At 54.0% G+C, this 25,801-nt stretch overlaps 2 protein-coding genes across 9 annotated transcripts in view; both read left to right on the forward strand.

Moving 5' to 3' along the window:
* Positions 1-2,731: 2,731 nt before the first annotated feature.
* Positions 2,732-13,291, forward strand: LOC105489618 (progastricsin). 2 transcript variants are annotated; one of them, XM_011754576.3, is made up of 9 exons: positions 2,757-2,931; positions 5,380-5,530; positions 5,674-5,791; positions 6,781-6,899; positions 7,683-7,882; positions 9,578-9,697; positions 10,239-10,386; positions 12,181-12,279; positions 12,998-13,291. In XM_011754576.3, the coding sequence occupies exons 1-9, from the start codon at positions 2,873-2,875 to the stop codon at positions 13,148-13,150; spliced, it is 1,167 nt and encodes a 388-aa protein (XP_011752878.2). In that variant the 5' UTR covers positions 2,757-2,872; the 3' UTR covers positions 13,151-13,291. The 2 variants fall into 2 exon arrangements, with proteins under 2 accessions (XP_011752879.2, XP_011752878.2); XM_011754577.3 differs by lacking the exons at positions 9,578-9,697; positions 10,239-10,386; positions 12,181-12,279; positions 12,998-13,291 and adding exons at positions 8,326-8,373; positions 8,957-9,557 and having other exon boundaries at positions 2,732-2,931.
* Positions 13,292-14,518: 1,227 nt separating this feature from the next.
* Positions 14,519-25,801, forward strand: part of LOC105489619 (transcription factor EB) — a 53,408-nt gene continuing 42,125 nt past the window's right edge. For 2 of the 7 annotated variants that reach the window (XM_011754580.2, XM_011754585.3), the window contains exon 1: positions 15,268-15,389. Coding sequence is in view for 2 of the 7 variants with exons in the window: in XM_011754579.2 (XP_011752881.1) it covers positions 14,577-14,596 (20 nt within the window). In the remaining 5 variants the exon portion in view is untranslated. Of the gene's footprint in view, positions 14,597-15,267; positions 15,390-15,761; positions 15,839-15,941; positions 18,095-25,801 lie in introns of those variants that run through there. The other 5 variants (XM_011754583.3, XM_011754587.3, XM_011754579.2 and 2 more) reach the window with 4 other exon arrangements.

Genomic DNA, 25,801 nt, shown 5'->3' on the forward strand with positions numbered 1-25,801 from the left:
CGCCAAGAAAAAGCCTGGGAACTACCACCATGAGGGGACCTGAGGACCCAGAATTTGACAAAATCCTCTAGGGGCATAGGCTAGCAATCAGAACCCTGGGATAATGGGGTATGGAAGCTATAACTAAGCCCCAGAGAGACAATCTCCTGAGCTCTATCCATTGTTCAGAGATTTCCTGAGCTCTGAGCCAGGCACAGGGATCAGAAGCTGTGGGCTCTGCTCTCTGGGAACTTCTAGTCTATGGAGAAAAAAACAACATGGCCCTGGGAAACAACTGGAGACCAGTCCCAGATAGTGTGAGATCCAGTACCAAGGGAAGGACACCAGCTGGGTGTGCAGCATTTAGGGGTAGAATTTGGGTGAAAGCCAGCAGGTCAGGCATACTGGGGCTTCTGTACTCACAGGAGGTGGCCTGGAAGACTTCTAAGATATCTTTTGGCACTGCAGGCCTCTGGCTCTTGGAGGAGAGACCTTGAGGGAGAGCAGAATTTGACCATGTAGCAGGGAGAAAAGTGGGTTTTTCAGATATGGGGGGCAGCAGACAGGGCAGACCACAGGCAGGAGAGGACTTGGGATCTGACTGAGCTGTCAGAAGATCAATTGGGTAGGCAGAGGCTGTAGGCCCCACGGTCTGGCAGCCAAGCAGGGATGCCCTAGCTTGTTGCGGTCGGTCAGGGACTCTCAGAGGGATTTGTTGGGACTTGGGTGTTTGGGGAAGGTTAGCCTGGCAGCAGCCAGACTCCTGGAGTCCTACCAGATAAGAAAAGGGTCCCTGAAGCCTTTGTTGGGGAATCTGGAGGCTTCACATGACTTACAGCATCCCATGAATTCTGTTATATTAAAGGATTTGGCAAGATTCCAATGACCCAGGCTGGGCGCGTGGCTCTAGCCTGTAATCCCAACACTTTGGGAGGCTGAGGCAGGTGGATCATGAGGTCAAGAGATTGTGACTATCCTGGCCAATATGGTGAGACCCCATCTCTACTAAAAATATAAGAAATTAGCTGGGTGTGGTGGCACACACCTGTAGTCCCAGCTACTTGGGAGGCTGAGGCAGGAGAATTGCTTGAACCCGGGAGGTGGAGGTTGCATTGAGCCAAGAGAGAGCAAGACTCCATCTCAAAAAAAAAAAAAAAAAAAAAGATTCCAATGATCCTATAACTTTGATTTACCTGCTCTTCCAAATATGGGGACTCGCCCCAACCCAGGGAAGGCACTCCCTATCTTGTCTTTCACCTCAGAGTCCAATGTACCTCTAGGGACTGCAGGGAGGAATGGGAGCTGAGTCGGCTTGAGACACCATCAGGTAGGGACCTCCCTTCTGTGCCAGGCCCAGCCGACTTCTAGTCCTCCCTCCCCTCCCCCATTATAAGGCTTGGGGAAGCTCCAGAGCTCTGGCTGGGCAGTGGGTGGCAGTGGCCAGAGTGGAAAATCCCCCACCTGCTGGATGATATCAGTGTTTAGCAGATCTTGTCCTGGCCTTCTGCCTGGGGCCTAAGGACCTGACAAATCTGCTTGGTGCCCTGAGTATGGGGTACAAGGTGGCAGAGAGGATATTGGCATAGGGATTTTTTTCCACTCACTCCAAAATGGAGAGCTATCCTGGGCCAGGTGGGCAGGCACTGGGCCAGCTCCAGGTCACCTCAGGCAATGGGAAGCTGGAGCTGGGAAGTGGGGTGGGGGTTGGGGGAGGTAGGAGGAGGGGTGGGGTCCGAAGATGAGGGATAGAGGAACTAATAAATCAGACTTGGGGACTGCACAAGGGCTTGGGAGTGGGTCATGGGAGACATAGGCACTTTAGGAGAACTGGAGACAGAAGCAGGGACGCAGTGGGGCAGAAGAGAGAATGAGGAACAGCAGCAGGGTGCAGGCCTGTCCCTCCTCATATGCCCCTGCTCCAGTCCTCTGATCCAGGCTGGTATGAGAGGCACAACCAGAAGCTGGTGTGGCTTACTCTATGAGTGTGTTCTGAGCATTTGCTGAATTATGACAAGCATTTCTCCAAGTGTCCTGTTTGATCTTGAAAGCCTCTGAAGCTGCTCAAATAGCTGTGACTTCAGCCATTGTCATCCCAGCCCCACCACCAGCACCAGAACTCCCGACACTGCCATCAGTACCACCCTCACCACCACCATCATCATAACCAGCATCCTAGCTACTGACCTCCTGACCCTCTGACACCCCTATCTCCTCCCCTGAGGGTTTGAGGGTGCTAGGAGTTAGGACTTAGAGTCAAAGCTCCAAGTACACAACCTAAAGACAAGAAGTTCTCAATGATTTTGCCCATCCAGAAGACACTTAGCAGTGCCTGGAGACATATTTGGTTGGCACAATGGGTGGACTGCTCCTGATGTTGAGTGGGTAGAGGCCAGGGATGCTGCTAAACATTCTACAGTATACAGGATGGGGTCCACAACAAAGAACTATTTGTTCGAAAATGTCAACAGCACTGAGGTTGCGAAACCCTGGCTATAGATCCTATCTATCCCAGCACTCTGCCTCTACCTTTTTCTGGCCCTCGTCCCCAAAGGCACACATTATGCCTCTGGTTTGGGGACAAGACGTAATCTTTGCCACTCCATCTTACAGCAACTTTCTCTCTTATCACTTGCACCTCCTGGCCTCTGATGCTTGAACTAAAAAGTCAATAAGATGAAAGTCTGTTGCGGCCACCCTCAAGAAGGAAAAATACACAGAAACAATTGATACACAAAGAACAGGGCACACCCTGGGTTGAGTGCATGGCTGCCCAGGGCAGCGACTAGGCTAATCCTGGGCATATAAAAGAGGAAAGAGTACCCACGTCTTCACTCCACTGCGACTACAGAACTCGGAGTGGCTCTTCCTCTGTGGCCAGTTGGGGACCAGCATCATGAAGTGGTTGGTGGTGGTCTTGCTCTGCCTCCAGCTCTTGGAGGCAGCAGTGGTCAAGTGAGTCTGGGACCTGGCTGCTGGTGCAGGGAGCCTGGGTGGGAGCCTAAAGCCCTGCAAAGGGCAGCCGGGCCAGGGGACACCCTGCCTGTCTTTACTGTGGGACTTCTGCTAAGGGAAGGGAAGCCTCCCTTTGCTGATGTTGGACAGGACACATGGGTGGAAGGAGACACAGCCCCTGCCTTCAGGAAACTGTCCACCAAAGGGAAAAGCACAATCCCTTCCCCCATCTGATGAGGAAAAGATAGACCTGAAACAGAGATGGTAGGGGTGACTACTGCCCAAGCAGCCCCTGAATGGCAGGTGTGGATTCTTCCCACAGAAGGGAGCAATCTTTTCTGGATAAGGGATATCTTATCCAGAATCCTTTCTAAAAATTGTTTTAAGGCTGAAAATTTACTGGCAGATGCCAAAATCATCTAAGCAGAAACACAGTAAATATAAATCTCTATACCCGAGGGGTCAGGAGAAAACTCTGGAGTAGATGGCATGGCTCACAGGCTGTCAGGAAGGCTCTCAGCCTGCCATCTTGCCTGTTATTTCTCTATCCAAGAGTACTTCCTGAGGCCAAGAGCTGGCTCCTCTCAGAAACTTCTATCAATATGCATATTTGGTAGAGGTGGTTAATTAATTTTCATAGCTCAGGCTGAAGGGGTTTAGCAGAGAATTTCTGGAGAATGTAGAGTCCCCAGGAAACGGGAATTAAACAGGAATTCTGGAACCTAGAGCAAGGCCAGAGTGGACCCCTAGAGACTCCCAGGCAATGGTAGCAAGGAAGTCTGGGAAGGAGAGTGCCGAGGGGGTGACTGAGCCCATAGGGAGGGACAGAAACTGTGATTTCTAAGTTCCAACTCCAGAGCTGATCTATGGTCCAGACCACCCAGACCAACTTCCCACGGTCCTGGTGTCCTGAGAAGAGCAGTGATGGGGCCTAGGACATGCAATTAGCAGCTGGGACAGAACTAGGACCCTGTGTCCTGAGTCCCAGCTAGTGCTGTTGTCCTTGCTCCATGCTCTGTCACATCCAGCTGTTGCCAGGTGCCTGAGGGCCGCTATAGGAAGGAACTCTGGGGTGAACTTTGCCATCTCTGAAATCTTCTTTTTTTATTTGAAACAGAACTTTGCTCTTGTTGCCCAGGCTGGAGTGCAATGGCACAATCTCGGCTCACTGCAACCCCTGCCTCCCAAGTTCAAGCGATTCTCCCACCTCAGCCTCCCGAGTAGCTGGGATTACAGGCATGCGCCACCATGCTCGGCTAATTTTGTAATTTTAGTAGAGATGGGGTTTCTCCATGTTGGCCAGTCTGGTCTCGAACTCCTGACCTCAAATGATCCACCCGCCTTGGCCTCCCAAAGTGCTGGGATTACAGGCGTGAGCTACCGTGCCCGGCCTGAAATCTTTTCTTAAAAATGTTAACAATGTACATATCCTGGGCCGGGCACGGTGGCTCATGCCTGTAATCCCAGCACTTTGGGAGGCCAAGGTGGGCGGATCATTTGAGATCGGGAGTTCGAGACCACCCTGACCAATATAGAGAAACCCTGTCTCTACTAAAAATACAAAATTAGCTGGGCATGGTGGCCCTTGCCTGTAATCCCAGCTACTCAGGAGGCTGAGACAGAAGAATCGCTTGAACTCGGGAGGCAGAAGTTGCAGTGAGCCGAGATGGCACCATTGCACTCCAACCTGGGTAACAAGAGTGAAACTCTGTCTCAAAAAAAGAGAAAAACCAGTACATATCCTGGGCCGGGCCCGGTGGCTCACACCTGTAATGCCAGCACTTCGGGAGGCCTAGGCAGGCGGGTCACGAGGTCAGGAGTTCGAGACCAGCCTGGCCAATATAGTGAAACCCTGTCTCTACTAAAAATACAAAAAAATAGCTGGGCATGGTGACAGGTGCCTGTAATCTCAGCTACTTGGGAGGCTGAGGCAGGAGAATCTCTTGAACCCAGGAGGCGGAGGTTGCAGTGAGCGGAGATTGTGCCATTGTACTCTAGCCTGGGTGACAAAAGTGAAACTCCATCTCAAAAAAAAAAAAAAAAAAAAAAAAGTACATATCCTGAAAAGTGCAATACCTAAAGTCCCTCTTCCTTTCCTGGGGAGGAATCTATGGGATATTTGACAGCAAAGGGCCAGGAGATAGGAGGACCCTTGAGATGGGGTGAGGAGGGCATGCATGGATGGGTGAAATGAATGGTTTTCTGAATCTTAGAGCGAGTGCTGAGAAGAGCTTTGGAAGAAAGAGGGGAAGAGGCAAAGGGAGGAAGAAACACACACACACACACAGAAAAAGGCTGAGAGAGAGAAAGACACACACACAAATAGACAAGAGGGAACAGAGTGGCAGGGACATTGAAGCATGCAGTTAAGAGAAGGAGAGAGAGAAAGAGAGGACTGGGAAGAGAGGAAGGAGGGAGGGCCTAGCCTCAAACACAACCCTTCTGTAGAGTGCCCCTGAAGAAATTTAAGTCTATCCGTGAGACCATGAAGGAGAAGGGCTTGCTGGGGGAGTTCCTGAGGACACACAAGTATGATCCTGCTTGGAAGTACCACTTTGGTGACCTCAGCGTGTCCTACGAGCCCATGGCCTACATGGATGTGAGTCCTGACCCTTCCTGGGGGTAACCTTCTCTCTGGTGTGGGCTGGAGGGAAGGGGCAGGTCCCTTCACTCCTCTGCCCATGGAGAAGCCTGGGGCCCCTGCATCCCTCTGGAACTAACAGCCTGCTCGATGGCCCCCAGGCTGCCTACTTTGGTGAGATCAGCATCGGGACTCCACCCCAGAACTTCCTGGTCCTTTTTGACACCGGCTCCTCCAACTTGTGGGTGCCCTCTGTCTACTGCCAGAGCCAGGCCTGCAGTGAGTGCTGGGCTGGGCAGAGAGGGGCGGCGGGCAGGGCAAGGCACTGATACTCTCTGGGGAAGGCCAAACTTCCAGAGGGAGCTCAGGACTGAGGGGAACTCAGTCCTGGGAAGGACCAGGGACATGTGCAGGGCCACACAGCATGCCCAAGCCAGAGGAAAGATGCTGGTCCTGCAGCTGGATGGCCCCTTTGCCTTCCCTGCCAATATGTATCCCTTTGCTTATACCAGCCCCTAACCCCCCACTCCCTTTTATTCCACTGTCCCCATTCTCTTTACTCTGGGCAGTGCCATTCCATTCAACGTGACTAATTTTCAGTCTATTCCATCCCACTCCATTTTACTCCATTCTATTCTGCTCCACCCCAGTATTTACTAAGTTCTCACTGAGTGTCTCCAAGAGACACAATAGAACAATATAGGATGTGGGCTCCATATTATAGTGGTTTTGGGAGATACGCAGTGTGTGCTTTCTTAAGGTTGCCTTGGTCCCTGCTGAAGCCTTGGGGTTTGGGTCCTGACACCTTTGGCCCAAAGGTCCCTTGATGGCCCCACTCTATGCTATGACTGACTTCTTGATGAGTGAAGGTGGGGGGCACTTGAGGATGCCCTAGAGGGCTGGGGGGAATGCTGGGATGTCGTGCAGGCCCATTCGCTTTTTCATCTGATGAGTAATTACTCGGCAGTGCTGTGAGCCAGGTGCTCTGCTGGGGGCCAGGGACTCAGAGCTGGGTTCTCTGCAGCCCTGACCACAGGGAGGCCACAGTCCTGAGGCATCCGAAGATTCTGTAAGTCAGAAGGGGCTTTGGGGCCAAGGCCGGCCAGCTCCCATGGATCTTCCAATGCCACCCCTTGACTTGGCAACCAGGGATGCTGAGGTCCCAGGATGTGAGCGCAGCCTGAGCTGTGGTGGGAACCCAGCACGCCTGAGAGCTGAGCAGCCTCGCCCCAGCCAGCCTGACTCCCCATGCCCTGACTTCCCTGCAGCCAGTCACTCCCGCTTCAACCCCAGCGAGTCCTCCACCTACTCCACCAACGGGCAGACCTTCTCCCTGCAGTATGGCAGCGGCAGCCTCACCGGCTTCTTTGGCTACGACACCCTGACTGTGAGTTGGCATGGGAAGTGGAGGCTGAGGCTGTGAGCTGTAAGCTGGAGGGGACAGTTAGATGGAGTCCCCTGAAACACAGTGGAATGCTGGTGTTCTGGTGTGCAGGACAGGAAGGCAGGACAAGACGGGTCCATTCAGTCACTCCCCCAACACTCACTGGTGGCCACCATGTGCCAGTCACTGGGGCACCATACTGAACAAGAGGGACATGGTCCTTTTCCTTAAGAAGCATAAGGCCTGGGGAGCTCAGAGAAGAAGGAGATGGGTGAGGAGGTGAGCTGTGGCAGTCAAGGAAAGCTATGCAGGAGAGGTGGCTCCTGCAACACCTGTCAAAAAGGGGCAGAGGTGGCCAGGAGCGGTGGCTCACGCCTGTAATCCCAGCACTTTGGGAAGCTGAGGCGGGCAGATCACGAGGTCAAGAGATCGAGACCATCCTGGCCAACATGGTGAAACCCTGTCTCTACTAAAAGTACAAAAAATTAGCTGGGCGTGGTGGTGTGTGCCTGTAATCCCAGCTACTCAGGAGGCTGAGGCAGGAGAATCTCTAGAACCAGGGAGGCAGAGGTTGCTGCGAGCCGAGATCGTGTCACTGCACTCCAGCCTAGTGGCAGGGTGAGACTCTGTCTCAAAAAACAAACAAACCAAAAAACCAAAACAAACAAAAAAGTAGGGGGCAGAGGTGAGGAAGGGATGAACAGAGGCTTGAAGAGTCTCTAGGGGAACCTGGGGGAGGTGAGTGGAGTCAGACTTGTCACCTCCCCTCGTTTGTGTCCCCATTAGGTCCAGAGCATCCAGGTCCCCAACCAGGAGTTCGGCTTGAGTGAGAATGAGCCTGGTACCAATTTCGTCTATGCTCAGTTTGATGGCATCATGGGCCTGGCCTACCCTACTCTGTCCGTGGACGGGGCTACCACAGCTATGCAGGGCATGGTGCAGGAGGGCGCCCTCACCAGCCCCATCTTCAGCGTCTACCTCAGCGAGTGAGCAACCAGCTGGCCGGTCCCCACCTCCCGGGGTGCTCCCCCCAGCCACCCTGGACAACTGAGGCTCAATACTCAATGCTTTGGGGTTTGGAGACATTCCAGCGGGCATCTGGCTCCAGTCAGTCTTGCTCCAGGGCCTTACCTCCGGGGCTTCCTCTCAAATCCTCTCCCAGCCACCCCACCACACCCCAGCCCTGCACCTGTCCCCAGTCCCTTCCGACTTGTCTTTGCATTCCATAGCCAGGATGGAATCTCTTCCACAGCGGCTGAACTTTGCCCTGAGTTTTGCTGCTCTGATTCTCAGCACCCCTTGGAAAGGCCTCCTGGTGGAGAAGCGGGTGGGGCAGTTCGCTCACTTCCTTCTGACCGAATGTTTTCTACCTGTATCCCTCTTTTGCATAGTAATGTATTGCTTCATCTCCTTTTATCTACTGTTCTAGCCCGGTCCTGGAGTCTTCTGGTCTAGGTCCACCGCTGACCCCTAGCAGGTTGTTATCCTTGCCAGTCAACACAAGCATGTGCAGGCATTTAGTGAGACGGGCAGTGGGTGGGGGAGAGCGGCCTGGGGCCCGCTTTTCTTTTTTCTTCTTCAAAATTAGCCAGCCACTGGCTTGTTTTTGTTTTTTTTTTTTTTTTGTTTTGTTTTTTTTTTTTTTTGAGATGGGGTCTTGCTCTGTCACCCGGTCTGGAGTGCAGTGGTGCAGTCTCGGCTCACTGCAACCTCTGCCTCCCGGATTCAAGCTATTCTCTAGCCTCAGCCTCCCGAGTAGCTAGGATTACAGGCGTGCGCCACTGCGTTCAGCTAATTGTTGTACTTTTAGTAGAGACGGGGTTTCACCATGTTGGCCAGACTGATCTCAAACTCTTGACCTCAGGTGATCCACCTGCCTCGGCCTCCCAAAGTGTTGGGATTACAGGCGCGAGCCACCGTGACCAGCTTTAGCCAGCCACTTTCTAGAGACAGCTTCATTGGGCTAATCCCGGGAATCTGAAGTTCAAGGACCTCACCCTGTTACTAATGTTGCTAACTTCCTCTCCACCTCTGTTTACGATTCCTCTGCGTGTAAACAGAGCAGCTCCACCCAGCTCCACACTCCAGCTACCAGGGAAGCCTCTGGAACAAACACGGAATATCCTTACCCCCTTCACCAAGACCCTACCTGTCTCCAATCTCAGCAGAAAAGTAACAAGCTGGGCCTGGGTGGGGCTCCCAGGGACATGTCTACCAGAGGCAGGAAGCGGAGGGAAGAGGAGAGCAGAGTGTGGGGTGGGGGTCCCAACCACTAGGGAAGCCCCCAGATGTCAGCATCATTTGGGAGCCTGAGGCACTGGGAATTCCAAGGCCTGGCCAGAAAGCCCCAGTCTAAGGGACACATCCCCTTCCCCAGGGAGCCCCAATCTAAGGGATACAGCCCCATCCTCAGGGAGCCCCAGTCCGAGGGAGACACAGCCGCGTCCTCAGAGAGCCCCAGTCCGAGGGAGACACAGCCCCGTCCTCAGAGAGTCCCAGTCTGAGGGAGACACAGCCCCGTCCTCAGGGAGCCCCAGTCTGAGGGGAGACTCAGTCCTGTCCTCAGGGAGCCCCTGTCGGGAGCACGGAAGGAGCTCTGTTTCCCTGTGGAGGTGACTGCTTAGAAGGGAAGTCCTTTTCCCTGGCCCTCCCTGACTTCCCCTTCCCTTTCTCTCCTGCAGCCAGCAGGGCTCCAGCGGGGGAGCGGTTGTCTTTGGGGGTGTGGACAGCAGCCTGTACACGGGGCAGATCTACTGGGCGCCTGTCACCCAGGAGCTCTACTGGCAGATTGGCATTGAAGAGTGAGTCTGTGGTGGGGCCCGGGGATGTGGCACTTCCTTGGAGTGGGCTTCCAGGCCATGTCACACACACACACACACAGTCTCCACTGCTCTGGGATGGGGCAGAGGACCCCTGAGGCTTACTCCTACAAAGCTGCAACTGCCCTCTGCAGGAGTGACAAAGCCCAGCTCAGCCTGGAGAAGAGAGTGGGTGTGGACAACATAGGGCAGGACTTGGACTCCCAAACATTAGGGACCCTGCAGTCCAACCCCATCATGGGCTCACAGATTAGAAATGAGGGTGTGTTAACGACTCATTTGCTCAAAGTCCTTACAATGAATCAGTGGCCCTGGTTTTCAGTGTTTTTAGAAACTTACTTGACACTTTTGAGGAATAGGTCCCATGGCGTGATGCAGGGGAATAGCTGGATTGATCTTTGCAGGGTCCTCACATTCCTCAAGAAAATAGCTGCAGCTGTTTGTCCCACAGCGGTGAGGAAAGACCGCCCCAGCTGCCCTGAACTGGGGGAGTCCTGAGGCTGCCCGTCTTCTCCCCATACAGGTTTCTCATTGGCGGCCAGGCCTCCGGCTGGTGTTCTGAGGGTTGCCAGGCTATCGTGGATACAGGCACCTCTCTGCTCACTGTGCCCCAGCAGTACATGAGCGCTCTTCTGCAGGCCACTGGGGCCCAGGAGGACGAGTATGGACAGGTGTGACTGGTGGGGGTGTCTCCCTTCCCCAGGAGGCTAGTCCAGAGGCATTCATGATTTCTCCTGAGAACACAAGAATAGCCATCTGGGCACTAGGCTCATGCCTGTAATCCCAACACTTTGGGAGGCCGAGGCAGGCAGATCTTTTGAGCCTAGGAGTGAGAGACCAGCGTGGGCAACATGGCGAGACTCTATCTCTACAAGAAATACAAAAATTAGTTGGGTGCGGTGACATGTGCCTGTAGTTCCAGCTACTTGGTAGGCTGAGGTAGGAGGATTGTTTGAGCCCAGGAGGTGGAGGCTGCAATGAGCCATGATCTTACCGTTGCACTCCAGCCTGGGTGACAAAGCAAGACCCTGTTTCAAAAAAACAAAAGGCCTAACTCTTGACCTCCATGCCTCTATCTGCCCAAGGCACTGGAGGCAGGGGGACCTGGGACAACTGGGGCTGGGGGCAGGATGGGGGCCTGGAGGCTTGTTCAGGTGGGGCCAGCTGCTTGCACCAAAGGGGAGTGGGAGGTTACTATTAGGCAGGAATTTCTTCTGAGCTGCAGTCACTTAGCAGACACAGAGGAAACACTTGCTGGACTTTGGGATAAGAGCAAAATGATTGGAATGTGGGGCTGAGTATGTGAGCAACCAGGGCTGACCCTTTATCGGCACCTCCCTCACCTCCACAGGGCCATGCTCCCCTGCGCCTGTCTGTCCTGAGTCCAGCCAAGGGTTTATCTAAGTAACCCAAGCCCACTACCACTAATTTTAATTTTGGGAGACCAATGGGGTGCTCATGCAGATCTGTGTTTTTCTTTTTTTGTTGTTTGTTTTTTGTTTTTGTTTTTTTGAGACGGCGTCTGTCTCTGTCACCGAGGCTGAAGTGCAATGGTGTGATCTCGGCTCACTGCAACCTCCACCTCCTGGGTTCAAGCAATTCTCCTGCTTCAGCTTCCTGAGTAGCTGGGACTACAGGCATACATCACCATGCCTGGCTAATTTTTTTTTTTTGTATTTTTAGTAGGGATGAGGTTTCACCATATTGGCCAGGCTGGTCTTGAACTCCTGACCTCAAGTGATCTGCCTGCCTTGGCCTCCCAAAGTGCTGGGATTACAAGCATGAGCCTCCACGCCCAGCCATCTGTGTTTTTTTTGTTGTTGTTTGGAGACAGAGTCTCACTCTGTCACCCAGGTTGGAGTGCAGTGACACAATATCGGCTCACTGCAAGCCCCGCCTCCTGGGCTCAAGCAATCCTCCCATCTCAGCCTCCTGAGTAGCTGGGACTACAGGTGTGCACCATCATGCCCAGCTAATTTTTGTATTTTTGGTGGAGGCGGGGTTTCGCCGTGTCACCCAGACTGGTCTCGAACTTCTGGACTCAAATAATCTGCCTGCCTTGGCCTCCCAAAGTATTGGGATTACAGGCATGAGCCACTGTGCCCGGCCAGATCTGCATGTTTTAAAATGCCACTTGCAGGCTGGGCATCATGGCTCATGCCTATATATAAATATAGACACTTGCAGAGAAAGAGCAGAGGTTCAATCTCTAATATGGGAAATTGAGGCAAGAGGAGTGGGGAGGTTCTGGGATCACTCTAAATCACACCCATTCTGTGAGTCCATGGGTATAATGCCAGCATTACCTACACAGGACTTTCCCTTGGAGCTGCATTTTCTAGTCCAAAAACAGGCTTAGGGCTTGGGTCCGGGGCTCAGGCCTGGGATCCAGGGGCCGAGATGATGGGGCTGGTGGGTGCTATCAGGGGGAAGATGAGTTAACCAGGGACCAATTCCTCTTGCAGTTTCTCGTGAACTGTAACAGCATCCAGAATCTGCCCACCTTGACCTTCATCATCAATGGCGTGGAGTTCCCTCTGCCACCCTCCTCCTACATCCTCAATGTAAGTCCTGGTCCCTGCAGGCTGAGCCACCATGATTGAGGGTGGGAGGAAGGGCTGGGGAGCTGGAAATGCTGGGTCTCCTACCTTGTGCCATTTTCTGACTCCGTGCTGCACTCATTTATCTTCCCCATTCATTGATTCTAAACCCCCTTCTCTGGAACAAGGCTATGAAACAGAAGATTGTCATGTATGATCAATTATTATTAATTAGTGGGGAGAGGCACTTGGCTCTTTGTTGAGCACTTACAGACCATTGTGTAAAGCACTTTGCTTCATGATCCCATTTAATTGTCACAGTATTTAATGAGGGAGTTACTCATTTCTGTTTTACAAATGAAAACTTGGAGGTTCAGAGAGGTTGAGTAACTGACTCAAGGTGACACAGCTAAGGTTTGAATCCAAGTTGGTTTGGCTCCAAGGTTTAATCACCAGGCTGATCTGCTCCAAGTTGGGAACAGGAGGGAGGTCTGTGGGAAGAGAAGTTTCCCATCATGGGGAGAAGAGACCCTGCTGAGGACCACCACAGCCTGAATGTACCTGTTCCAGAAATCCTCCCACCAGCTCTGCTCTAGTGGCTCAGCTGGCCTATGAGCTCTCAAGGCAGAGATCCTGGCTCCCTCAGCTCTGTACATGGGCTCCAAGTCCGGGGCTCAGAGCTGAGCAAGACCCAGCTCATGTGTGAACAAATGAATGAGTGCTGCCTTTCTGTGTTGAACAGAACAACGGCTACTGCACCGTGGGGGTCGAGCCCACCTACCTGTCCGCCCAGAACAGCCAGCCCCTGTGGATCCTCGGGGATGTCTTCCTCAGGTCCTACTATTCCGTCTACGACTTGAGCAACAACAGGGTGGGCTTTGCCACTGCTGCCTAGACTTGCTGCCTCGACACGTGGGCTCCCCTCTTCCTCTTGGCCCTGCACCCTCCTGGGGCATTGTATCTGTCTTTCCACTCTGGATTCAGCCTTCCTTTTTCGGACTCTGGACTTTCTCTAATAATAAATAGTTCTTCTTTATGTTGGTCATCCTGTTGTTTTTGGAAGGGAGTTTTCCCTGAGTGGCTAGGAGGTTTCCTGGTGGGTCACTGTGATTCTAAGAGAAATGGGACCTAAGGCATGGCTTGGGATGGGCTCTGTAACCCTCAGAACTTAAAGTTCACACTTTTCCCCTGGAAAGGGAAGACAGTGGTAGCGCCATCATGGGTGGGTGGGCCGGGGGCAGGGTGGGGAGAGTGTTCCTGTGTCATAGGCAAAGAGGGCCTACTCTAACAACCTAAAATGCTCTGCTGGCTGGGCATGGTGGCTCACACCTATACTCCCAGGACTTTGAGAGGCCAAGGTGGGTGGATCACTTGAGGTCAGGAGTTTGAGACCAGCCTGATCAACATGGTGAAACCTTGTCTCTACTAAAAATACAAAATTAGCTAGGCATGGTGGCACATGCCTGTAATCCCAGCTACTTGGGAGGCTGAGGCAGGAGAATCACTTGAACCCAGGAGAAGGAGGTTGCAGTGAGCCAAGATTGAACCGTTGCATGCCAGCCTGGGCAACAAGCATGAAACTCTGTCTCAAAACAAAAAATAAATAAAAATAAATAAATAAATAAATAAATAAATAAAATGCTCTGCTGACCCGATTTACCAAACTACCACCAGAACTACCCCAGTGACACTGGGACCCACATGTATGTCTACTAGCAGTGTGATTAGTGGTCTAACACACCCCAGGTCTAGGTGGCTGTCTCCTCATCTGCTGATCAAATTTGAATTAGAAGTTTCTGAGGAATTCTGGATGCCCATGTGCACTTGTAACAGTCATGGGGTCCTTTAGGGAGGAGGGCAATGCTGCCAGAAACTATTTCTGGGGGGGCTTCAAAAGGCCAGGGCTGTTAGGCTGATAGTATTTTTACCCAGACCCCTATGTCCCAGGATGTGTATTTGAAGAAGGGTTCCTCTCAGCTGTGGAGAAGAGGGAGAGCTACTTGAGTCACAGAGAAATGGAGCCTACTTGCTCTAACCAACTCAACAAGGGATCTTGTGCCTTTGGACTTCATCCCTGTCCTCCTCAGGAGCCTCTTAGCAAAAGATACAGAAACCAGGAGCAACGTGGTATGTGGGGAAGGAGAGGGAGGACGAAAAAGAGGAGGGGGAAGGAGAAGAAAAGCAGGGGAGGGGCGGGGCGAGGAGACAGGGAAAAAGGGGCGGGGAAGAGGAGAAAGTAGAGAATGATGCCTCAGCGCCCTGTGAACTTCCAACAAGGGAAGGTGACATGAAAGGAGATCAGACAATTTCTGTCCAGCAACATGACAGCAAGCTCCGGCTGGTGAGTGGGGCGTGAATGTAGAATCCATAATGGGGGCAGGCTGCCTTCTACAGTCATATTTTACCCTGTCATTTGCCAGTCTCACCCCTGCCTTGCCCCTTATGATCGGGGCAGGGGTAAAAGCGCAAGATCCAGATCTTGCACCCTACTCCTGAAGACAAACTGGAATTTGCCACAGGTGGAGTTTCTATGGCAACAGCACACCATCTGGGACCCTCTATCTTAGACTGCCGAAGTACAGCCGGCTGCAGGTTCCTTCTAGGGGGTCGGACACGCTACAGAATGTATCGTAGTAAGCCCTGGTTTGGGACATTACTGAGAGGAGAAAGAAAACTTGCAAAGGGGTAGAAGTGGAACAGAGGTTCCGAGTCAAGAACCTCTTTCCCTGAAAGCTTTGGTCTGCTGAGCGGGACTACAAATCCCGGCGTGCCTAGAGGAAATACAGCGAGAACTACGCTTCCCAGTGGACGCCGCGGTCGAGCTGCTGGGAGGCGGGGCGGGTGCTGCCCTCTGCCGGGAGCGGAGGGAAGTGTGCGCGGAGTGACAGCCGGAGCCCGGGCGCCGGGCGCGGGGCTCGGTGACAGCGGAGGCGGCGGCCCGGGCGGGACGCAGGGAGCGGCCGCGGCGCCGACGGCGGCGGGAAGGGAGGACAGGGCGGGCCTCCCTGGTGGCGCGGGGCCTGAGCAGCCGGGAGCAGGTGGCGGGCACAGCTCGCGGGCCAGGCACCCGAACTTGGGACAAGTTGCCGGAGCCGCGGGGCGCGGGCGGCGGACAGATTGACCTTCATAGCGAGGTGAGCGGGACCGGGGGGCGAGGGGCGCGAGGAGGGCCCGGGACCCCCGACCCAGGCTCCCTGGCCCCTATCCCGTGGGTCCCGGAGACAGGTGGGTGGGTGGGGGATGCCGGCAGGAGAGGGAAGCAGGACCGTGCGCGCCGCCACCCACCCGCAGTCCGTCCGCCCCCGGGCGCCCAGCGCGTGGCCCGAGCGGCGCTGCCCGCCGAGCCGGGAGCCCCCTCGGCCCCTCCTTTCAGGCGCGGGCCGGGGGCGGCTTCTCTGCGACCTTATGTAACCGGGCGGGAGGGGCCGGGCGGGCATGGCCTTCCCGGCCCGGAGCTGGGAGTCGAAGGGGCGGGAGGCGTGATGGTGAACTTGCAAGAAGTTTGAGGGACGCGCGGGCCCGGCGCCCACTCCCCCTCCACCGGACCCGGCTGGGGCAGAAGATGCCGGAGAGGGGGTCGGAGGTAGGGGAGGTTTGCGGGGGCTGAGTCTGGCCCGGCCAGCGGGGGAGTGGGAGGGCCGGAGTGGCGCCACGCCCCGGGGGCTGGGCTGCTGGAGGGGGGGGCGGGTGGAAGTACCATCTCTCCCTCCCTTCCAGTCCCTTCCTCCAGCTCGGTCCCTTGAAGAAGCCGCCCCTGGCCTCGTCCTCTCGAGTCCCTGGGCAGTCTCTTTCTCCCCGTGGGTTATTCCATGACCCTGGGAACACCAACCCCGGAGCGCTCCCTCCGTGCGCCCCGTTGTCTGCCTCCCCCGTAGTTCCCAGCCGCCTGCCCGCCCCCCGAGTTTCCCCCTCCCCCCGTCTCGGTCCCGAATCCCGGAAAACACGCTCCCTTCCCCCCGATCCCCCGAGTCCGCGCCGCCCACCCCCGGGCTGTCCCGACCAGCTCTGGCCCAGCGCGTCCGCTCGCCTCCTGGAAGGGAGAGGGCAGATGCCAACTCGGCCCCCGCCCCTCGGCCCCCTCCCCGCGCGGGGTTCCGGCTTCACGCACGGCTGCCCCGAGCTGGTCCGGGCTGCGCGAGCAGGTTCGCGCCGCAGCCGCCTGGCGCGCCCCAGCCCCGCGTCCCGGGGGAGGAAGGGAGGGCGCCCGGGGCGGGGCTTGTCTGCGCGAACCCTGCTGGGCCCAGGCCCCCGCCCTCCGTTCTCCGCCAGCCCCTGGCCGCTGCGCCTTCCCCCGAAACCCCTCTTAGCTCCAGCCATCGTTTTCTCGCCTGTCCGTTCTGGGGACGGTTCAGCGCGGAGCTTCTGCACTCAACTCGAGCGCAGTTTTTGGCTTAGCACTCGCTGGGGAAGTGCAGGTTAATTACTGCCCAGCTCCCATCCTCTGCCCTCCCTCCATCCCGAGTGAGGGGCTGCTTCATCCCTCAGTGAAAGGATGCAGGCCCCTAGCGACACCTCTGGGATGTGGTGGCCTCAGGCCCCTGCACCCGCCCTGGCCGAGATTCCATTGGCCCAGACATGGCACTGTTGGGCAGCTGGAGATGAGGTGGGAGGCTGGTCTCTGGTTTCCTCCTGGGTGGCCAGATGCGGACGCGCTCGGTTAGAATGCAGTTCTTGGTGCCACGACTGGGAGACAGTCCTCAGGCCCTCCCCTCAGGGAGCGCACTGTCCAGGGAGGGACAGCCAGCAGTAGTTCCTGGCCTGCCAGGAGAGGCAGAGGAAGGGGAAGGGTCAGCTGCCTTGAGGTCCCTGCCTGCTAACCTGACGGTATGCTTTCACCATGCCGGTGTCCCCAGCCCCAGGACCATGGGCAACTCGCCTGGCTCCCTTCTTTCTGTCTGCTTCCTGGCCGCGAGGCCCGGAGAGCTGGGAGCCAGAGGGTGTAAATGAAGGGCAGGGCTGTTTGGGTGACGACATGCTCTGCTTCTCCCCGAGGGAAGCCAATGGTGCTTACCATTTACAAGGCCTGTTACAGCTGCAGGGTTATTTTGTCCTCAACTCAGCTCTGAGAGGCGGAGCCAAATGGGGACCCAGGTATCTTGGTCCTGGGTGCCCTGGAAGGAGTTCAGGGGCTAGGACAGGGGACACCCTAGGTGGGCACCGAATCCAGGGAGAGCCAGCTGGGCTTTTGCGGGCTAATGGCCTGGTGATTCACAGTCAGAGGTGGGCAGGGAGTGGGCCAGGGCAGGCAGGAGCCCTTCCAGGGTCCCACGTGCACTGTCACAGGCCTCCTCAGCCTGTTTCTGGAAAGCTGGGAAGTAGGTGGAAGGGGACTCCCACCCCTCAAGCCTGGCTGCCCTTTGAGGGTCTAGCTTTTGGCCCTGAGCCCTCCTGGGGCCCTGTTTATGACTGTAATTGCATCATTAGCCAGAGTTGATGGAGTTACTTAGCACCTGCCCCCACAGGGAGTGGCCCAGCCACCCCCTGGGTTCTGTCTCTTCCTTTTCAAAGTCAGCTCGGTTTCTGCAGGCAACAGGGGTTTCCCCAACCACAGCTGTCATGAAAACCAGGTTGAGCCTTTGTCCTGGGGATGGAGGTCAGTCAGCACTTGGGGCCCGGCTTGGGGCTGCCCTGGAGATGACCATGGAAATTGGGTTGGCCTCCTCTGATCGGAGGGAGGGAGTTCATGGTTCCCAGAGCTGCCAGAAATGTCCACATCCCAGGACGCAGTGAACATATGTGCATGTGCAGTGTGGATCCTCATCTGAGAGGAGGGAGATGAAAACACACCCACCTCACAGGCTGTTGTGAGGACTAAGGGTGCGGCAGTGCCTGGTACATGGTGAGTACATGATGTTGCTTTCTGGGTTGGTGTGCGGTTTGTGTACTGGTTGTGAGTTTGTGTGTGTGGTTAAAGTGTCTAGGAATGTGGGTATAGATGAATTGTGATTGTGTGCCTATGAGAGTGTAACAATAAAACAAGATTATATTAATAGAATATTCATCTCTTCTTTTATGCTATACTAGAACAATATTATAATAAGATTGATTTATTACACAATAGTTGCCAACATTTATTGTGTGTTTACTCTTTACTGTGAGGTGGGAATTACTGTTTGCATTACACTTACTCAGAGAAGTTAAGCAAGTCACTTAAAATCACACAGCCTGGAAGTGACAGGATTGGAATTTTAACCTAGGTCTATTTGACTCCAAAGTCTGTGTTCTCAGTCCCTAAAGAAGACCACTTCTTCCAGGGGTTTCCCAGGAGTTCTCTCTTAAAAGGTGGGGTGTGGTGGTCTAGGGACCGTCTTTTCTCTATCCAGGGTTTCCTGCTCGAAGCAGATCTTTGGGAGGTCTAGGTGGGAGGATCGCTGAAGCTCAGGAGTTTGAGACCAGCCTGGGCACCATAGCGAGACCTGGACTCAATTGAAAAAAGAATATGTGTGAGAGAAAAAAAAAAAAAAAAAAAGCAGGGTAGGAACTTGCGGAGGCCCTGTCTGAGCACCATACCTGTTTCCTGGCCTTTCTTCTGAGCTGCCAGCATGGGTGACCAAAGGACCCCCGGCTGGAACCTGTCTTGACTGGCCAGGGAAGGAGACCGGTTCAGGCAAGATTTCCTAGGCTTCTTTGGAAGCCCCAGACGCCCAGGAAGGGAGGAGGCATCCTTACTGATGGCCTCCTAGGTGCCCAGCTTTGTGCCATGCACTCCATGTCCATTAACGTACAGTGCAGCCCTCAGCAGGCCCTTGTTTAATCAGATGTGCAGAAGAGGCTGTGGGGATCACTGGGTGAGAATGGGACGGCAGTGAAAGTCATAAGAGCACTGGACCAGAAATCAGGAGCCCCCACTCTGCCTCTCACCCACTGTGTGGCTGGGCAGGTCTCTGCTCTGTTCAGCCTCAGTTTCCATATCTGTGAATCTGGATCATCTGTGGGATTCCCTCCAAAGTGAACCTTCTACAAATCTTTGCCAAAGGCACTGGGGAGGAAGAGACAGGAAGAGAAAGGAAGGGGTGATGGGGGTGGGTTGTTAGGGGTGTTTGGGAGATGCTGCAGTCCGCAGAAATGAGCTTTAGCTAAAGACTGGTCCTGGGGAAGCAAACAGGAAGTTTTTCTTGGGACAGCCATAGCCACTATATATTGAGCACTGGGCCAGTGTCACCTGATCGGGGGTTGTTGAGAGCATGGGCTCTGGGGCCAGGCTATATGGCTTGCACAGCTCTGCCACTTAACACAGTGTGAGCCTCGGCAAGCTGCTTAACCCTACTGTGCCTCAGTTTCCACACCTAAAAAGTGAGGGTTCTTGCCGCACCCACCTACTAGTGCTGTAGTGAGGGCTGAGTACGCCAATGTTGATGCACATGTGGTACTTAGAATAGCATCTAATGAACTCTTATGACTCAGTGAGTTATTTATTTCTCATTCTTACATGAGGAAATAGAGGCCTGGATAGCTCTAGGGAAGGAATAAAGACCTGTGGGTTGCAAACAGGCCTCCCCATGTGTCTAGCGTCCTCTGATGTAATGCTTTACGTGGGGCTTCCCACAGCTCTCTGTCCCACCACACCAGCCTGCTCTCCTCATTGAACAGGACGGTGCAGGGCACTTGGCAATCCCTGCAGCATCTCTACCACCCCTGCCCTGCCTCTTGGGTTTCCCTGGGTAGCGTCTGGTCTGGCCACTGACCATGCACTCCTAGCTGTGGCTGTCCCCTGCTCTCCTACCATCTGTCCCTCCTCCACGTTGCACCAGAGATACAGACCCCCTTGGCTGTGATGTCACTGAGGGCAGAGATAAAATTGCAGTGATAGGGTAGGATCTGGGACTTTTCATGCCCACAGGAAATGCTTTGCTGTGAAGTGGGAAAGCCTTGGGTGAGAGCCAAGAGGAGCAGAGGCAACAGGCAGGGTCATCACCAGCTTTCCTTCCTGGCTTTTAAGTGTGGGCTTAAGGAGGAGAAATGAGGTCTTTTGTCCAGCTTTCTTATGGAAACAGCCACCTGGCCCCATAAGATCCAGCACCTGCTTGCTGGCCACGCAGGCCACCTGGTTGGCTCTTGGGCATACAGCGGTGGTCCCAGAGTAAGATGTGGTGCCATAGGGATTAATGCAGGAATTCCACCAGACTCTCCATCCAGAAACCCGTGGCTCATATTCCGTCCTCTTAGCCCTTCCTTGCTCCTTCCTTATAAGCAAATCTTTTCCTCCATCAGGGCACACCTTTCAAAGAGACCGGGGCACTGTTTTATCTTACTGCAGCCTGGCTGGATATTATGATCACCTGCAGAGCTCTCAGACAACAGCATTGCATCTGAATCTCTTGGGGAGGGGCCTAGGCATCATTATTTAATTTTTTTTTTTTTCTGGGATGATTCCAACGCCCTTGCTCTGGGGGAGTGGTTCTCAAATTTGGGCATCCCGAGAACTCCCTGGAGGAATTGTTTAAACACAGATGCTGAGCCCCTCCCGGTGTTTCTGCAAATTCCATGCGGTCTAGAATTTGAATTTCTGACAAGTCCTCTGGTGATGCTAATGCTGCTGGTCCCCAGAGCACATCTGGAAAACCAGTGCTTTGGGCCCTGCCGCTTTGCAGCTACCCAGGTGAGGGTCGCCCTTCTCCTGGGTTATGTGTCTCTGACTTTGGGGCTGGTAGGCATGTCCCCTTTTGAAGGCAGCTCCCGAGGGGCACGGATCACTTCTGAGACAATTTGGTGTCCCCTCTACAGTCCTTCCCCTTTCTCCACATGTCCCCACCTCCCATGAAACTGTCCACTGTTCGACCTTGCAGCTCTTGGTCCCACTGTCTGGGACAAGTGCTTGAAACTATGCACTGGTTGATGAAGGCAGGATGAGGCGGACAAACAAGGATGGCACTAGCTGAGGGGCCTCAGAACATGCGTCAGGGTCTGAAGCTGCTGTGAAGGTGCTTGGAGCTAAAGTAGCATTGTTGCAATAATTGGGGAGGTGTTCAGAGAGGACCCTCACTTTGTTGAAGGGAGGCTCTTAAAATACTTCCCATTGTTTCACTTTCCCACCTCATGGAGGGCAAGTATTTGATTCCAGCTTGAATCATAGTTCTTGTTGACAATGAAAATAATAAAGACACACACAGAAAGAAGCTGTTCCCTTTTCCTTTCCTCCCCCAGACCAGAGATGTAGGGAGGGTAGGGGGAAGGCCCCTGCTGGAGGTAGTGGAGTCTCTGTCATCTTCCAGGAGATCCTGGGCCGTGAGAGAGCGGATGGTTGGGAGAGCCTGGGGGCTGGCCCCTGCGAGGAGGGAGGGTGGAGTTGTCTGTGGAAACTGGAGGGAGTTGGGGTGAAGCCTGGTAGAAGGTGAGGAGAGGTGGCAGGTCCCACAGCCCTGAGGCAGGGGAGGTGAGGTGGGGCCGGGAGTGGGGGTGAGATTGGCATCTGAGCCAGCCAGTCCTCTGGTGACTGGGAACAGGGGTTTGGTGTGATTTGGTCCATGTTGTACCCCTAGCACCTAGAAGAGAGCCTCGTATATAGTGGCTGCTCAATAAATCTTTGTGGAATGGATAAGAGAATGAGATTGAGCCCCCATCGTGTGCCCAGAAACGCGGACACAAAAAAATGCTCTGTCTACCGTCTCTACCCTGCAGGTGCTTCACCAGCTGACACCCAGGGGCCTCGCCCACAGGTCCACAAGGTGCTGAGCCCTCTGCCTCTGCCTTGTCTCCCTCCCCGCACAGTGATCCAGGCCCAGCCTCCTTCTGGTGTGGGGCTCACAGTCTGTTCCTCCCCACAGAGAGTCCGCCAGCACCTCCTCCAACCCCCCTCCCCGAGTTCTACCAGTGGGTCTGTGGGGTGGGGCTCCGGTTTGTTTTCTCCTGTTTGCCAAGGGAAGTCACAGCCTGTCCTTTGCCTTGTTTATAATTGCTTTGAGGACAGCACCTGCCGCGGCCCCCCACAGTCCCTGAGGGGTGCAGAGTGGCCAGGAGGTGACACACTATACTGTCCACCCCCTGCTGCCTCTTGTCCCCTCCCGGCTCTAGCCAGGTGCACTTTCTGCTGCCCTGCCAGGACGGCGCTGGCTGGCCTTGCTTTGGGGCTAATTGGAGCCATAGAGCTGGGGGCCTTAGAGGGCAGCTGGCGCTGCCCCCATGTTGTCGAGAGGAGGGGCCGGAGGCCCAGGGATTCAGCAGCACAAGGCCTTCAGTGTCAACAGGCATGTACTGAGCACATCAGAGGTACCTGGCACTGGGCTGGCCAAGCAGGGTGGGTGGGAACAAGATCACAGCTTCTCCCGCAAAGCGCCGATGGCCTAGCCAGGGAATCTTAGTAACCAGAGGGCAGAGGGGGCAGAATGCGAGAAGCTAGTTTAGACTAATGTACTGAAAAACATAAGTGTGGTGATACCTGCCCTTTGCCCTGAAGAGCATTCTCCTTGGGCCTCTTGCTGGCACAGAGACCTTGACTCAGCGTGGTTTAGGCCCTCAGCCCTTTCCACCCTCTGGGCCCCGGGAAGGGCAATTCTACTGCTCCTGGGCCCTCTCACCTGGGGGTCACCTCTGCAGGTTCCGTTCTGGACAAGTCCCTCCTTCCAGGAGGACTAGAGGCTGCTGGAGGCTTTGAAAGGAGGCTCTGAGCCACCCACCTGCCACTTGGAAGCCCTGGGGCTATGGGGAGAGGTGGTGCTGGATCAGGGCCGACAACTCAGGCCTCTTTGGACCTGCCTGTGACTGAGCCTCCATGCTTGGGCCTGGAACCTGGGGGCAGTGCCCCTGTTCCCCCCACCTCCAGAACCTTCTTTTTTGTTTGTTTGGAGACAGGGTCTCGCTGTGTTGCCCAGGCTGGAGTGCAGTGGCACAATCATGGCTCACTATAGCCTCAACCTTCTGGGCTCAAGTGATCCTCTTACTTTAGCTTCCCAAGTAGCTGGGACCATAGGCACGTGCCACCACACCTGGCTAATTTAAAAAATATTTTGTAGAGATGCGGTCTCACCATGTTGCCCAGGCTGGTCTCAAACTGCTGGGCTCAAGTGATCCACCCGCCTCAGCCTCCCAAAGTGCTAAGATTACAGGCGTGAGCCACCTCACCTGACCACAAGCCTTTTTCCTCCCCTCCACCCTCCGCCACCCTCTGAGCCTCCATCTAGTTCCACAGCATTTGCAGCCTTGGACTATCTCTCTCCTGCTCTTTGTCTCCCCTTCTCTCCTTCATCTTTATTTCCTTCTCTGCCACCTTCCTTCTTTCAATGTGTTCAAAGGATGACTGGGGACTGCCCCACCAGTACCTTTCTCATAGTGAGCCTCCAAGTCCTGCTGTCAGGGGCCCAGCGGAATGGTCCACAGTAGGGGGAGGTGGCTGTGAAGGTGCCCAGCCTGATGCAACCCCCTACCCATGGCCAGGCAGGGGTGTGTGGTGGCCGGGACATCCAGGGCGGAGTGGCAGGTAAAAGAGACTAGGGTAGCTGGCTCCTGTGGGTTGAGGGGCAGCCAGCAGCCTGAGCCAGCTGGGGGAAGGAACCCTCTCTAGACAGCCCAAGTATTATCACTACTTCAGACCTTTGCCTAACTATAGGTTGTCATCCACTTCTTTGGATCTAATTATAGTGTTTTGCAAAACTAGGTATGGGAAGAAAATACTATATCTATTTACTTATATCTCACCCTTTTCTTTCTTTTAAAATTGTGAAATATAGCATAGTTGCTTAAAAAAGCATAAACATACACATATAATATAGTAAATAATTATAAAAGTGAAACCCTGGCCGGGCGCAGTGGCTCACGCCTGTAATCCCAACACTTTGGGAGGCTGACGTGGGCCGATCACGAGGTCGGGGTTTGAGACCAGCCTGGCCAACATGGTGAAACCCCGTCTCTACTAAAAATACAAAAATTAGCCGGGTGTGGTGGCATGAGCCTGTAATTCCAGCTATTTGGGAGGCTGAGGCAGGATAATCACTTGAACCCGGGAGGTGTAGGTTGCAGTGAGCCAAAATCGTATCACTGCACTCCAACCTGGGCGACAGAGCAAGACTCTATCTAAAAACAAAAAAAAGTGAACCCCTAGGCAACCATCACGCAAGTGAATAAACAACAGAATGTAGCTTGTACACCAAAATCAACTCATGTGCCCTCTACCCCCAGAGGTAACCACTATCCTGACTGTATGATAATCAGCTCCTTGCTTCTTTTATCATGTAACCACCTATGCCTGCATCCCTACGTCGAGTTTAGTTTTGCCTGACTCTGAATTTAATACAGATGGAATGGTACTAGACATCTTCTTTTACATCATGCTTTTCCCACCCAACAGTGTATTTGTGAGAGTCACTCATGTTGTGTGTAACCATAGTCTGTTAATTTTCTTTCTTTTCTTTTTATTATTATTTTTTGAGATGGAGTCTCACTGTGTTGCCCAGGCTAGAGTGCAGTGGAACGATATTGGCTCACTGCAACCTCCACCTCCCCGGCTCAAGCAATTCTCCTGCCTCAGCCTCCCAAGTAGCTGGGATTACAGGTGCCCGCCAACATGCCCAGCTAATTTTTGAATTTTTAGTAGAGTTAGGGTTCTACCATGCTGGCCAGGCTGGTCTTAAACTCCTGATCTCAGGTCATCCATCCACCTCAGCCTCCCAAAGTGCTGGGATTGCAGGCGTGAGCCACCGGGCCTGGGCTTTAATGTATATTTCAACTTTAGTAAATATTTTGTTAAGTGGCTGTACTACTTTACTCCTTGCTAGTGGCCCATAGAGTTCCTGTTGCTCCTTAGCCTTACCAACACTTGGTCTTTTAGACAGTTTAATTTCTGCCATGATGGTGAGTGTGTAACATGTCTCATCGTGCATTTTCATTCTCATTTTTTTTTTTTGAGACAGAGTCTTGCTCTGTTGCCCAGGCTGGAGTGCAGTGGTGCTATCTTGGCTCACTGCAAGCTTCGCCTCCCAGGTTCATACCATTCTCCTGCCTCAGCCTCCCGAGTAGCTGGGACTACAGGCGCCCGCCACCATGCCCAGCTAATTTTTTTTGTATTTTTAGTAGAGATGGGGTTTCACCGTGTTAGCCAGGATGGTCTCAATCTCCTGACCTAGGGATCCGCCCGCCTCGGCCTCTCAAAGTGCTGGGATTACAGGCGTGAGCCACTGCGCTCGGCTTTCATTCTCATTTTAAAAATATACAATTTTTGGGTATGTTTGCTGACATCTATAATATATTCATGCATCGGGGCATATATGAGCAATTTGTAAGGAAAGAGGCATGTATTGAGGGTACTCAAAAGTTTTTACTGATAGGAATATATGAGCAAAACGGTTGGAAGATCAGGGTAATATTGAATGCCAGGAAGGGGGTTGGCATGTAGCTTGGGACTTGGAAGGTGATACTGGTCTTGTGGGGAGACCCCCTAAGTGGCAGTGCCTGTTGGGGCTAAGAAGCCTCTTCCCAGAGGGTACTGAACCCACAGAGTACCCACCACCCTTCAGGCCTTCTTGCCTAGCACATCTGGCGGGGGAGGGGGGAGACTGTCAGGCTAGAGCCCTCAGCAGGTGTACCCTTCAATTTGGAATTGGCAGGTGCCCATCTT

This window comes from Macaca nemestrina, chromosome 5 (assembly GCF_043159975.1).
Source record: "Macaca nemestrina isolate mMacNem1 chromosome 5, mMacNem.hap1, whole genome shotgun sequence".
Lineage (NCBI taxonomy): Eukaryota > Metazoa > Chordata > Mammalia > Primates > Cercopithecidae > Macaca > Macaca nemestrina.